A 15807-nucleotide genomic window follows, 5' to 3' on the forward strand; every position below is an offset into this window, starting at 1 on the left:
TGGTATTTTCCTCATCTAAAAATATGGAAATAAAACCTTTAAACTTAGTACAAAAGGATACTGTAAAAATCAAGTGAGATGATATGTATGGAAAGTACTTTGTAAATTACAAATTAGACAAATGTTACACTTAATAAGTATCATTCCCAGTATGTACTCAACTGATAAATGAAATACTGCATATGATTCACAAATACATTTTCTTCTAAGAGATTCCCATCAAATACCTCTTAAAATCTATGTCATTGAATTTCAATCCTCAGAAGCCTAAAAGCTGGCTGGCATTTAATACTTATTTTAGCACTACTATGATTAAAGATTCTTCCTTTTATTTTCTCCTGATGTAAGATGCAAAGAGTCTATAATTAGCAATGCAGATTAAGGTAATGACAGCAAGTAATCGGATTAAGCAAATAGGAGCATAAGAGAAACAATGGACTTAGAGCAGGGGCAGACACACTAAGGCCCCTTAGCCAAGAACAGTTTATACACTTCAGTCAGCTGGAGAGAAAAATAAATAAAAAGACTACACCTGACTAAAATAAGAACCACGAATGTGAAAATTATATGAAATTCAAATTTAGCAGGGGCAAGAAGAAAGAATTAAAACATTTATGACTCAAAGAAACATTTAATCAGGATTTTGAGAACAAGACATTTTTAAAAAGACAAAGGACAAGAGGCAATGGTGAAACTGATTTCATTAACTGGCTAGAGACAAATCAGGCAAAAATCTAAAATCTACAGTACAGCTACAGGAAGCTAATGGTAGTAACATGGCCAGCCATTATTGAAGAACTAGCTTCGGGTACATTTTCACAATGAAAAACTAGGAATCAGGACATTACCTGGACTGAATTAGTAAAAGAAAGTAATACTTCCAAGATGGAAATAAACATGTTTAATAGAAACTTACTATGCAAGGGATATGAGATATTAAATCCTCTCCCCAAGCAACCTTATAAAAACTACAGTGGTATATACAAATATTAACATAAATTCACCTTTTGTACAAAAATGTTAAATTACAAGAAATCTCACCAGATTTAAAATAAAAAATGAACAGGACACAATTTTAGAGCAGGCAGAGTGAACCGCAGTGACTATTACTGTCACAAGGCCAACACTACTCTGGGGATTCTGGTCTCCTCCCTCGCTCAGAGAACCTCTTCAACCTCTGTGTGCCCAGTCCCCAGTTTTTGAGAGCCTGGGTGCTCAGGGACCCCAGGGGCAAACTTCTTCAGAGAACCACCCTGCTCTGCTGCTGTCTACTTCCCCAAAATGTGACTTCCACCCAATAGCTGGTGGTATGTAATTGCGGGAAAAGGGGTGGGTTAAAAACACCTAGCACCGTTGGCTCAAAATGAGAAAAATTCTGAGGCACAAACACTCCAGAGCCCTGTTTGTCAGGCTGAAATGGGCCTGCTTCACCAACCCCTCCCCCCTTCTTGGTTCCTTCCTCTTTCCCATCCAGCCTCCCACAACTCCTCACTTGTTTCTCCTGGGAAAGTTTCCTTAATAAATCACTTCACTCAAATGCTTGGCTCAAGGTATGCTTCTGAGAGAATCTGACTTAAACCGGCCAGTAAATAAAAACACAGGCCAACTTGGATTGGCACTGTGCGTGAACTCTGCGGCTGTTTGTGTGCATCACAGCTTCTCGGAGCAGGACAGGTGACTTCACTCCTTACACACTGCCTTCCTATGCTCTGCACCCAGGGGCTGCCCCACTCACATCTCACATTCCAGCCTCCTGTGCCTACAGGCTTCCAGAAGGATTCATAGTGTAGAGGACACTGTCAAAGCCCAAGGTCAGGAGAAAGAAAAAAGACAGGCAATTTTGCTCCGATGTCTTTCAGGCTGTCTCTGACCGACCGTTGCTAGGGTTGCTAGGGTTATTCCACGGTGCCTGTTCCTGCCAGGCAGCCTCCTCTATGGTGCCAATTCACACTGACATTTGGATCCTGCCGCCTTCTGTCTTAGGTTTCCGGCAGTGGTTCAACTCCAGGTTACCTCATATTCCTGTTTTTCACTCTTCCAACAACTCTGCAACTGCTTCCTTGTATTAAATTCCCTTTTACCTGTTTTAGACTCTCTCTCAAGCTTGGAATCTGATTCAGCAACTACTTACACTACACTTTCATTATGACATTAAATATATTACTTCAGATATTTCAAAAATCAGTATAAAAAATGTTTCTTAGGCAAAGAATTTGTTCAAGTATTAAGAAATAAGGAAAAAAAGACCTGAAAAATCAAATTAATTTAGAAGACAACTAAAGGTATGATAAGTTGCTATGAAGAAGGCCAAATATCTGTCATGATGCACCAGGGTTATAAAAACTTGTTGCAGAGCTATCTACAAAACATTAGTAGGAGAAAATAAGAAGTAGTATTCAAACACACACCGTTAGGTTCTAAACAAAACAAAAACAAACTGTATCAGCGGGTCCAGGTAACGGGGAGGCTGGGGAATGCTGCAACACGAGTTGTGTGACCAATGCCTCTGTGTATGTCTGGCTCAGAAGATGCGATGCTTATGGATTGGTGCAATCCAAGAACATGTGCCTTCTTACTTTACATTTATTCCTAAAATAAAATGAGTCCAGGTAATACGAGTTCTTTAGGATAAAAACAGACCTCTAATGTAAATGTACTTTTATGTAAGCAATATATGAGAGGTGTGTTTGCTATTACTGGTCTCATTTTACACATAATAGATGTCTAAGAAAAGTTAATTTGCCCAGAGTTACACAAACTTTTAAAATCCTGAAGCTGAGATTTAAATTTCTGTGTCCTCCAATTCTGATTTATTTTTGTTAACCTGGGTATCCTTCGTAAGTTACAAAGGTAATGAACAAACCTATGAGGGCAGGGAAGAAAGGCATTTGTTACTCATTTGCTTTGTTTTTTAAAACAGTTTTATGCATATATAATTCACATGCCATAAAATTCACCCATTTAAAATATATAATTCAATGTTTTTTGGTGTATTACATTACTAATTTTTAAATATTGTAGTCACATGTAACATAAAACATCATTTTATTAAGTGTACAATTCAGTGGTATTAATTACATCCATACTGTTGTACAACCATCACTAGTTCTAAAATTTTCATCATCCCAAAGAGAAACTCTTTAAGCAATAACTCCCCACTTCTCCCACCCCCACCCCTGCTAACCTCTAATCTTTAGCTTTTGTATATATGCTTACTATAATTATTTCATATAAGGAGAATCACACTATTTGTCCATCTGTGTCTGGTTTACTCTACTTAGCGTAATGTGTATAAGGTTCACTGATGATGTAGCATGTGTCACACTTCCTTCCTTTCCATGGCTGAGTAATAATTAACTGAATGTATACACCAAATTTGGTTTATTCATCCAGGTGTGCACAGACCCGGGTCGTTTCCACCTTCTGGCCATTGTGAATGCTGCTGCTCCAATCACAGACAAATAAGAACCTGTTCAAGTCCCCACTTCCAGTTCTTTAGACACATACCTGGTAGCAGAAGTGCTAGGTCACATGGTAACTCTACGTTTAGCTTTTACAGTAACTGCCATACTGTTTTCCACAGTGAATGTACCATTTCACATAACAACTAACAAAGTATAAGGGTCCTAATTTCTCCACATCCTCATGAACATTGGTACTTTTTATGATTGTCCTCATGGGTATGAAGTGGTAACTCATTGTAACTCATCTATAATCATGATTTATGCATTCTACAGGAGTGTACATACGAGAACATTTAGTATAGGAATTAAAATACAATTAATTTTAAAAGCGTGGTAGACTTCCTTTTCTGGTCAAGATTAAGTGACAGGGACCATATTTACCTCCTGCCCCAAACAACCCCAAAACTTCAAAATATATGAAATACTAGTTCAAGACAATGGATATCAGACAACAAACGACAGTGGTTCCTGAGAGAAGGGAAACCCAACCAACAATTTGCCTTCAAAATTGCCCGAGTTTACAATCTGGGAAAAAAAATGTCCAGGTCTTGGCACAGGACAAAGAAATCTCCCTAGGAAGAGATCCATGAAATTCCTGAGTTGAACAGACAAAGCTAAGAATCTAGGGAGACAAAGGCAGTAGAATTCATAGAACAAAGTATTGGAAAGGAGAGAGCTATGCAGAGAACTCCGACTCACATATTCAGCACAAGTATGTGAGGCTATTAGCTGAGATCTGGGAATGAACAACAACTCAGAAAGATTAGAAGAAACAATGCCTGAAACACAAGGCTAGAAATAGTGTCTGTATCCACCTGTCAGACCAGAAACCTCATGATTCATGGAAGACTGGTTACAGTACACTTAATGTTTTTGCCTCAGTGCTGGAAAATAACTAGCCCTAAAATGAGCACTGTTTCACTGTCATTTAACAATCTTATAAGCAAGACTTCAAAGGATCAAACTATTTCTTAACTGTGTCCCAGAACAAAGTTCACAAATATATTTATAAGAATACAAAAATAGCCCTGGCCAGTTTGGCTCAGCGGTTAGAGCGTCGGCCTGCGGTCTGGAGAGACCCGGGTTCGGTTTCCGCTAAGGGCACGTACTTCGGTTGCAGTTTGTCCCCGGCCCTGGTTGGTCGTGCGAGTGGCGACCACTCGATGTGTCCCTTCACGTCGATGTTTCTCTCTCTCTCTCCCTTCCTCTCTCTCCCTCCCACTCTATCTGTACAAAAAATGGAAAAATATCCTCGGGTGAGGATAAAAAAAAAAAAAGAATACAAAAATACCCCTGACATGTTTGGCTCAGAGGTTAGAGTATCGGCCTGTAGACCAAAGGGTCTCGGGTTTGATTCCTAGTCAAGGGCATGTACCTAGGTTGCAGGTTCCATCCCTGGCCTCAGTCACGGTTGTGTGGGAGGCGACCAATGTGTCTCTCTCACATTGACGTCCCTCCTTCCCTCCCTCCCTTCCGCTCTATCTAAAAATCAATGGAAAAATATTCTCAGGTGAGGATTAATAACAACAACAAAAGAATACAAAAATATACAGCAACCGACAAGGCAAAACTCAAAACATTCCACTTCCAACCAAAAGTAACAAGGCACGCAGAGGTGCAGTAAAATATGACAAACTAAAGAGAAAAGTCATGTTAGGATTAGCAGACAAGGACATCAAAGCACTTGCAATTACAGCTGAATGATGCAGATGTCAACCTCCTGCCATCAGAAGTCCATGTATAACTTCTGACTCCCGAAAAAATCAACTACAATCATCCCATGGTATCTGCAGGGGATGGGTGCCAGAAAGCCCACAGATATCAAAGTCTGTGGATGTGTCTGGCCAGTGTGGTTCAGTGGTTGAGCGTCGACCCATGCGCCAAGAGGCCGCCGGTTCGATTCCTGGGACACATGCCCAATCGATGTTTTCTCTCATCGATGTTTCTCTACCTCTCTCTTCCTCTCTCTCTAAACTCAATAAAGAGGAAACAATTACTTAAAAAAAAAATCTGTGGATGCTCAAGTCCCTTATATATAAAGTGATACAGAAAAATGCATATAGTTAGCCCTGGCCAATTTGGCTCAGTTGGTTGAGTGTTGTCCCATGCACCAAAAGGTGGCTAGTTTGACACCCGGACAGGGCACATGTCCAGGTTGTGGGCTTGATTCCCAGTAGCAGGTGTGCAGAAGGCAGCCAGTGATGTTTCTCTCAAAAAAAAAAAAAAACAAACAAAAAAAAAGAATTTAAGCAATAAGCATATCCTTGGGTGAGAATTTAAAAATTATTTGTTATTAACACATCAAAAAAGAAAAAAATGTAATCATAAAAATATTTAATTAATCCTAAAGGTGGAAGAAAGGAAGCTACATAGAAACATAATTTAAATGTAACATATCAACAATCACATTAACTGTAAATAACCTAAATATCATTACAAGACAGAGGTTGATACTGAATAACAAGCCATGATATACTACTTACATAAAATACACTTCAAATATAAAGACATCAATAGATTGAAAGTAAAAGGATGGAAAAATATATTCTACGCCAACACTAATTGAAAGAAAACTGGAAGAGCTATATTAGTATCAGACAAAGTAGATTTCAGCGAACAGGAAATAAAATGGAAAAAAAGATAGTCATTAACAAAATGATGAAAGGGTCATTTAGACATCAGGATGTAACACTCCTAAATGTTCATGCCCCTAATAACATTGTTTCAAAATACATAAAGTGAAAACTAACAGAACTCCAAAGGAAACAAAATCATTGTTTCCAACTTTGTTGACAATTTCAATACCCCTCTCTCAATGGATGACATGAGTAGACAGAAAAATCAGTGAGGCTATAAAAAAATCTGAACATCACCACCAAACAACTTGACCTAAATGACATTTATGGGAGCAACGAAATTAAATAGAAATCAATATTACAAATATCTCTGGAAACTTTCCAAATATTCAGAAATTAACACTCTTCTAAAGTCAAAGAAGAAATCAAAAGTGGAAAGTATTAAGAAATGAATGAAAACACAACATATAAAAATTGTGAGCTGTCACTAAGTACTAATTAGCTAGAGGTAAATTTATAGCACTAAATATCTACATTAGAAAAGCAGAAAGGCCTCAATTCAGTGACCTCAATCAACTTCCAAAAGCATGACACATAAAGAAGTTAGTAAATTATGGAATTCATCAACATTAATAACTTCTGATCTCCAAGGGTATTGTCAAAACAATGCAAAGACAAGCCACACACTGCAAGATAACATTTGTAAGCACCTGATAAAAGACTTGCATCCAGAATACAAAAAGAACTCCCAAAACTTAGTAAGAAGACAAAATTAAATAAAAAGTCCAACTATTTAAACAGGCACTTCACCAACGAAGACATAAAGATGGTAAATGAGCACATGACAAGACGCTCAACATTAACTGGTCATTAGGAAATGCGCATTAAAACCACAGTGAGATACCACTACACACATCTTAGAGTAGTTACAATGAAAAAGACTGCCCACATAAAAAGTGCTGACAGAATCCAGAGCTACTACCCACTGCTGGTGATAATGTAAACCAATTTAAAAAATGTACTCTGGAAAACAGTTTGACAGTTTATCAACAAGTTAAACATACACCTACTATATGATCTAGTCACTCTATTCCTAGGTATTCACACAGGAGAAATGAAAGCACAAGTCCATACAAAAACTACTTGTGTACATGAATGTCGATAGTGGCTTTGTTAATAAGCAAAAACTGAAAACAACCCAAATGTGCTTCAGCAGGTGATAAATAATAAACTGTGGTATATATCTACATAATGGAATATTACTCATCAATTGAAAGGAAAGCAAAATAATTATTCAGAGTGAAAACAGCCAGACCAAAAAAGAATCATATGGTGTGATCCTGATTACATCAGCAAGACTATGAGTGGTTGTCTGGGGATAGGGCATGGATCACAAAGGGGCAGGAGGAAACTTCTGAAGCCAAACTTCTGAAGACACAGTAATTCAATGTCTTGGGTGTGGTGACAGATTCAATGGTACATACATATGTCAAAACAAACCCAATTGTACGATTTAAATATGTATACAGGGTGGGGCCAAAGTAGGTTTACAGTTGCTCATATGGAAAATAAAATAGTTATTAATTAATAATAATACAAAAATAAACTGTGTTTCACATACTCACAACTGTAGACCCACTTTGGCCCCACCCTATATTAACTTTCTGTCAACTACACCTCAGTAAAGCTGGTTAAAGAACCAAAAGGCATGGCAAGAAAGGATACCATGGGTAAAAAGCTTCTTTACTTGTGAAATGACCTTAATACCATCTACCTCATCAGGTTGTCGCCAGGACTAAATGGGGTCACATATAATAGAACAGCACCTCTAGCACAAAGGTGGTACACATTACATAGTAGCTAGTAACAGTAACACACACACACACACATGCATTTTAATACATCATCACTTCTAGGAGGAAGGAGAAACTTTCAGGCGAAAGAGCCAGAGGTCTAACAGAATTCTATTTGGGTGAAGACTAGAAGCAAAGGTGAACAAAAACTGATGTGTAAATGCCCACTAATGTGGTAAACTGTAATCAAGCTGAATTGTTTAGCAGTATACTTGCAAAATTATGTTAGATACTACAGAAAAATAATTTCAAATTATTTCAAAAATAATTTTGTACCTTATTTGATTGTTTAGTCACACTAAATAGAGAAAGACAAAAAAGCAAATTGCCAGAAGCTGTAAGTTTGTTTTAGAAATGATGCCGTTCCATTGTCTGTAAAAAAGATGTTACACAGATTTGAAAATAACCAGTTACTTTAGTCAACCTCCAAATGAAAGCTCTTCTGTATCAGTCCAAAACCTTGAAAGAAGCACTTAAATCAGGTACTATTAAAACTACTGTTCTAACAGTTAGTAGGTGTCTTGTTCCAGTTTAATACAAACTACTGTCACCAGGAAACCCCCTGAGCAGGTACAAAGGCTCCATGCTGCACTGTCTCTGCTCGTCTGGTTGTGCGCCCTGGTGCATGGCTGTACATCACGGAGTACGGAGCACACTATTTTTAGGGTCAAGACTAAGTATCAAATTATTTCTTAAAAGAAAAAGTCTACCCATAGCACCAAAGTTCCAACACACTGAAAAAGCCCAATTTTTATTTTATGTACACAGGTGGACTGATTTAGATACATCAATCCAAAATGATAACAATACCTAAATTTGTAGGAATTTATACAGTATTTTCAAATACATTACTTAGTCTTATCCTCAAAACAGATAGGTGGTATTATACTCCATTTACAGATAGAGAAAATGAGGCTCAGAAAGGTTAAGTGAATTGCTCAGTCTTAAAGCTTGTTAAGTGGGGTGAAACTGACATTCAAACCTAGACCTCCTGATTCAAAAATCTATGTCCTTACCATTCAATAATGCCAACCAGGCCTCAAATGCTGTTACAACACATTTCACAGAAAATTTTTGATGATCCTCTGACAAGTAACAATCTGAATGAAAGTCATGAAACATCAACCTCTCAAAGAACTAGTAACAAGATTGACATATGATATTTCAAAATTTTAAATGAATTTATGCTGTTAAAAGTTTAATTAGAAAAACAAAACAAAACAAAAAAACTTCAGTTCTCATACAAATTGTAATGATTTACCTGAATGAAAAGGAAACTGTTGCTTGGCTTCACCAGTATGCGCATCCCAAATAATTGTTGTCTGAGATTAAATACAAAAGAAAAATAAATTGCTAAGAAGTTAAAAGAACTTATTATGGATGCATAATTAGATTCCTAACTATATTAAAGCAATATGGAATGTCAGAGTGGAATTAATTTTTAACATTTACTTTTCCTAACTAGTACAATAAGGCTATACTCTACTTTCAGGGCTGGGGGAGGGGTATATGACTATAAAGTAGTTTAATTTTTCCTGATGGTTTTTCATCAATCAATTTACTTGAAATAACAATTATTGGTTTGTCAACAAAGTACCAGACATTTTATTAGATTGCTTAAAAAATTCCATTGCTATAGTGTATTTAATGTAACATGTTTTATAGCTATTAAGATATAAGGAGAAAAGTTCTTAGTTAACAAAGTAGTCAGTCAAATCTCAGTATTAAGATTTTTAAAGCTACATTTACATACAAAGACAGCTACTTTGACAATATTTAAACTATCTCTTATATTAATGACATCAAAGTCTGACATGTAAATCTGAATGGATATATTCACCCTCCTCATCACTACTTCTGTAACTGAGGATGGAAAGGACTGCACAGTGCAGTGACTGAACAGGGCTTTCCCCTCTCATTCCGGGCCTCCTTCCCCTTTCTTTCCTTTTTTGTCTCTCTACATACTTCCCTTCTGACTACCATGTATTCTCCCCAGATTACCTACAAGCATGTATTTTCCTAGATTCGTGGTAAAGGGGATGACCTAAGAAAATAAAGGAGAAAGAAGGCCATATTTTCAACCTGCATATTTACCAGCCTAATTAGGTCAAAAAAGCTAGAAAGATCCTGCATTTCTTACATTTTCAATTAAGCACCGGGAGTTCAGCTAATAGACTGGCTCTAAGATTTCCCATGGAATCACTCCAGAACCATACTCACTGATGAGATAAACTAGAAACATTAGAAGGGAAGCAAAGAATATGGGAAGTGTGGTGTTCATTACGGCTCAAATTCCAGCAAAAACGAGTCTAGTCACACAGATAAAGTATAAAAGGCATTCTGATGAGTAGGTTCAGAAATGAGCTGACAAAAAAAAAAATCTAAGAAAGTATTTCTATTACCATCATAAATTCATACCTGATTTTCCCAAATATGAGTGTTTTATTGTTTATGCAATTAGCAGAAAAAATATTATTTTCAATTATACTCTGTAACACATTAACCTTTACAGAATTTAATGTTCTTTTACCTTATCTACTCCAGCACTTAAGATGAAATTTCCTTTCTTATTCCATTTTAATGCAAATATAGGGCCTTTATGCTGCCCTAAGGTGCTAGCAAGATTACCTAATATTAAAAAAAAAAAAAAAAAAATTTAAATTACTTCAAACTTTAAAACTCAGACCAACAACAACAAATAAAAAGAAAAATGTTTCATTTACCATCTTTAGTCCATATTCTGGCAAACCCGTCATACGAACCAGTTGCTAGAAGTGTACCTTCACTCTGCCAGAGAAACATATTCTTTCAATTATGTAGTCCAGAAAGGGCATTTAATCGTTGTTTAGAATATTTCATGTTTAAATCCTAGGTACGGTAAATCCTTGATATTCTCCATTTCAAAACTGTTTCCGTTTTGCCTGTGTGGGAGTGCCGCCCAGGCCCACAGAGCACCCTTCACGCCGGGAGGCTGGGATCCTGATCCTGGCAGCCCTCAGCCAGCCCATGTGCAGGCCTGTGTCCAGATCTCAAGAGATGGCAGGACCTGCCCTGGAACAGGATCCACATCACCCCTGCATGCTGAGGTCTGCTGTATCCTTACTGATGCACGTGTCTAAAGATACAGACTGGGAAGGACATCAGAATCATAGCCTTCTAATGACTGAATAGAAGTAAAAAGCAAAATTTTCCACTTTATTTCATTATGATTAAAAGTTTTTATATGGCCCTGTTAAAACTTTTACTGTCTAAATAAAGTATATGATATGATACAAACAATACTGTTTCATATGACCAGGTTCTTCAATATCATTAATGTTCCTTTCCTTTGTTAATTCTTTCCAAACATGAAATCCTTACCAATAAAAAAAGACAACACAAGAAAAAGAGCCAGAGAAGAGTACAGGTGACTCGACAGTAAAAGAAATTGGGTATAGCTTCCTGGACCACTTTACTAGGAAGAGAACACTCCAGTTCCTCTGATCCTCCACTCCCTTGCTGTGCCTTGCTCTGATGAATGGCACAACGGAGGACAGCTATGACATACTATGAAAATGAGAGTTACAGAGCACATTAAACTGTTGCTGGGATGGGGAAGCCTTACTGGAGACACAGAATGAAATCCTGCCTTACCCAGTACTTTCTTTTCTTATTTTTTAGAGATTGTATTGATGTGAAAGAGAAACATCCGTCAGCTGCCTCCCGCACACCTCCCACAGGGGATATAGCCTGCAATTCCCAGGACCAGCAACCTTTCAGTACATGGGACAATGCTTGCCACACAGGCCAGGGCCTTACCCAGTACTGTGTTGATGCTTTTTGGTAAGGGAACTGAAAATTTCATCATTTTCAGACCTCTCAAGCCACTTAGCTGTACAGGTAAGTAACAAGCAAATGCTAGTACTCGGGTTGTAGAATCAGTCCTGCCAGGATTTAGAAATCCCCTATGGTTCTACCCGAGGATGAGGCATTCAAGTTGAAGCTTAAAGCAAAAGCTTATTTCCAGACTCTGCACAATGGGAAGTTTCTTTTAAACTAGTGGCCCCCAGCCCAGCTGGTGTAGCTCAGTGGTTGAGTGTCAACCCATGCACCAAGAGGTTGCTCGTTCGATTCCTAGTGGGAGGGGGCCAATCAATGTTCTCTCCCATTGATGTTTCTATCTCTCTCTCCCTCTCCCTTCCTCTCTCTCTAAAATCAATAAAGACAAATAAGTAAATAAATAAACTAGTAGTCCCCAAATATTATAGTTCATGATCCACTAAAGATGGAAAAAAAATACTTGATAACGTCAAATATGTCAGGTTCTTGCTTTAGTCGTCAAAAATGACCCTGGCTGGTTTGGCTCAGTGGTTAAAGTATAGGCCCATGGACCAAAGAGTCCTGGGTTCGATTCCAGCCAAGGGCACATGCCTCGGTTGCAGTTCATCCCCAGCCCTGGTTGGGATTGTGCGGGTGGCAACCAGCCGATGTGTCTCTCTCACATTGATGTTTCTCTCTCTCTGTCTCTCTCTCTCCCCCCCCTCACTCTGTCTGAAGATACAGTTGTCCCTCGTCCCTTCACAGTAGAGCGAAGCCACGAAAGTCAAAGCGCAAAGTGGCGAGGGACGACTGTGTATAAATAAAGAATCCTACTTAGCGGAAATTCATTTATCACCGTAGAGTCTAGAACTGATTAACCGCAATAAACGAGGGCAACTGTACATGTGAAAGTGTCCTTGGGTGAGGATTAAAAAATGAAAATAAAAAATAAAAAAAATCACTGATCAAGGATAATGTTTTTGCCTTTTAGTGGAAGATTCAAGTACATAGTGAATAATACATTTTTGAAAAGTCCATGTTTTAAAACTGTAACTTGCAGTTCAGAATCACCAAACTCAACAAGTCAACATTTGTATCATCCTTTTCGGTGTAAACTATAAAAATTTCATTAAATTAACATGGTCTCTGAGTAGTTAAGGAGAAGCCAGGGGGAAAAGATATTCACTTGCTAAGGAAGAGCTTAGGAGCCAACTCCTAAACTTCTTGGTAACATTGAAATAGTCTAAAAGGCTTCTTGGGCGGGGGAGGGAGGGAAGAGAGGTAAAAAGTGGATGCAAAGTTAAGAGGCAACATGGAACAAAGGAAAATATATAGGAACCTTACAAATGCAAATTTTCCACATATTAATCAAGGGAATGGAAATTAATAAAGATGTTAAACTGCGAGGGTGAAGCTTTATCAACAATAAAAACAAACTTTCTGGTAAGTCAGGATAGTCAAGTTATCCCTGAAAGGTGTTAAATCATACAATGAATCAGAGAATTATAAGATTACTACTGCTAGAGTAGAACTTGGAAGTAATCTAGATTAATGGTCCCCAAGAGGCAGTTAGTTGGCAGTGAAGTTTTCATCAGATCACAGCAAAATAAGAAAAATAAGAACATGTTTTTATTATACAGATTTCTCTTACCCCCCAGCACAGGACTTCCTAGCTAAGGACTTAGTATGTGCCTGCCATGGATTTCCATCTATTATCTCACTGGTGTAGGCACCTCTATCACACTTTTACCATACGTGTGAGGAAAAGGAAGCACAGAATGGGCGACCACCAACTTGCCGCAGGTTCTGCTGTTAGATATACTGAAGAGCTGGAAGCCTAACCTTGGTCTGACTGCTCACGGCCAGGCTTTGTTTTTAATACATGTGAGAATAGTTTGTTGTTCTTATTAGTTAGTGAAATTAAAAAATATCTGAACAATGGGACAAACCCTGCCATGAGTCCAAGGCTCAAAGAAGTGTACTAGTATAATTACATCCACCATGGACAACACAGTGGTACTCACATTCCAATCTAGAGAGGTCACGTCCTTGTTGCTTGGGACATCTTGCCCTCCTTCTCGTATACAATGTCTGAGTACTAACTGTGTGGAGCCACTAGTGCTGTTTTCACTAAGATTCCATATTCTCGCTGTTGAGTCTCCGGACCTACAAAGTATGCAATACATTTTAAATCCTCATAATATTCTCAAGTATCCCAGAATTTTAAATAAAAAAAAACAACCATATTTATATCCTACATTAATAAGACAAAACCATAATGTCAGTAATTTCATTTCCAGTATCTCTTTTAGTTTCACTCTGAGAAACATACCCCGATGCCAGGAGATCACTAACAGGGTTCCAGGCACAGATGAACACCTCAGACTCATGACCCCGTAACACGACTGCCTTGTTAGGAGGAATTTCAACATCCCCATCCACCTCCATCATATCAGTATGATTATCTGCAGCACATGAAACAAGTGGAAAATTCCAGTTAAGTAATATTACAACATGCAGGGGGAAATACCTCCTTTATAATACATAGTGTAACTTGACTGCAGAGTATTATCACATGGGGAATGAATTCTTATCTTCAGTTAAGTACGACCGCACTATATCTGAGCATGTGTTTAGAGGTAGGGCTGGCGGGTGAGGGTAGAAACAGACTGCAAAAGGTTAGACCCACAAACATGACTAACATGATCAAGCAGTTTGAACTCAATATAATCCCTGCCAATACTATTCTGAGTTCCCGCCAGTAGGGGTTGCTGATATCATTCCTAGAACATGAGAGCTGCCTTTATATCTCCATGTCAGAGCTTCACTGTGTTTGTTAATGACCAGTATTATAAATTTTATTTAGAAATCAAATGCAGACACAAAATTCATTTAACCAAAGAAAAATGATTTCTAAATATGTTTTTGAAAACAAAATAAAATCCATAAATGTAAGCCTAGCTTTCTGGAGCTTGAGGGATTAAAGTCTGAACTGTGTGACAGGAGGTAGGGGAATACGTTGGCATAAATGAGAGATGTTATTTTAGCTTAGAAGAGGCATGCATGGACATCCCTTTAAAGCAAAACATGTCTCCTGAAAAGGAATTTTTAAAAATTATCTCAGCTCACTTGCTATAGTATGTGCTCCATTCTCCTCCCCGTTTGCTGTGTTTTCTCCATTTTTTGCAGATCCTTGTTGGTTGGTAGCAGCTGCGGCAGCTGCAGCAGCTGCAGCTTGTTGCTGTGCAAGCTTATCTCTGTAAGCTTGTTGTCTTGTTTGTACTACATCAGGCATTACGGCATCTATCAGCGACAGAGACTCTATTGGTCGACCATCGAACAAGGTACCATCCTGGATTTGAAAAATTATGAGAGAAGAAAAAAATCAAAGGTAACACATTTAGGGTAATTTGTATTCATACAAGTCAACAGCAGAAATGAAAAGCCCCATTCCAAGACAGAACACTTTTAGATAATTTTCTGAATGTACGCAAGAAGGAAAGGAGTCAGAGGGAAGAAAGAAACATCAGGAAGCAACTGCAAGTAGCTGTTTAATTATTTCTCCTCACCTGGTTCACATTGTTATATGTTGCACAGATAAAGCTGAAATACTGAAAGAAGTAACAAGTAGGTCCACATAATGGAAAGGATTATTAATTATATTCCAAAATTCTATTAATCAAAAGCAATGACCAATATGAAATCATTCCACACAATCTACATTATAGAAAATACTTTTTTAAAACCAAAAACTTTAAAAAAAAAATAGCTTTGTTGAGCCCAGCTGGTGTGGCTTCGTGGTTGAGCGTCGACCCATGCACAAAGAGGTCACAGGTTTGATTCCCAGTCAGGGCACATGCCCAGGTTGTGGGCCAAATCCCCAGTGGGGGGCATGAGGAGGTGGCCAATCGATGTTCACTCTCATCAATGTTGCTATCTCTCCCTCTCCCTTTCTCTCTAAAATCAATAAAGGAAAAATAATAGCTTTGTTGGACTTGAGAGTTTCTTGTGATTAGATTAAAATATTAAAATATAAAGACCTCAGATACTATGCCACACAATATTTCATTTTATTACCATTAAAGTTCAAGCTTAATAAGGTTTAAAGACCTGCTG

At 37.9% G+C, this 15807-nt stretch overlaps 1 protein-coding gene across 8 annotated transcripts in view; it reads right to left on the minus strand.

Annotated features, from left to right (window-relative positions):
• Positions 1-15807, minus strand: part of TBL1XR1 (TBL1X receptor 1) — a 159039-nt gene that overhangs the window by 11771 nt on the left and 131461 nt on the right. For all 8 annotated transcript variants that reach the window (XM_036243056.1, XM_036243048.1, XM_036243053.1 and 5 more), the window contains 6 exons: positions 14821-15043; positions 14024-14156; positions 13716-13857; positions 10617-10680; positions 10424-10521; positions 9155-9215 (listed from right to left, as the gene is read on the minus strand). In XM_036243056.1, the coding sequence (XP_036098949.1) occupies positions 9155-9215; positions 10424-10521; positions 10617-10680; positions 13716-13857; positions 14024-14156; positions 14821-14986 (664 nt within the window). In that variant the 5' untranslated portion in view covers positions 14987-15043. The remainder of the gene's footprint in view (positions 1-9154; positions 9216-10423; positions 10522-10616; positions 10681-13715; positions 13858-14023; positions 14157-14820; positions 15044-15807) is intronic.

The sequence above is a fragment of the Molossus molossus genome, unplaced genomic scaffold (genome assembly GCF_014108415.1).
Source record: "Molossus molossus isolate mMolMol1 unplaced genomic scaffold, mMolMol1.p scaffold_m16_p_5, whole genome shotgun sequence".
Classification (NCBI taxonomy): Eukaryota; Metazoa; Chordata; class Mammalia; order Chiroptera; family Molossidae; genus Molossus; species Molossus molossus.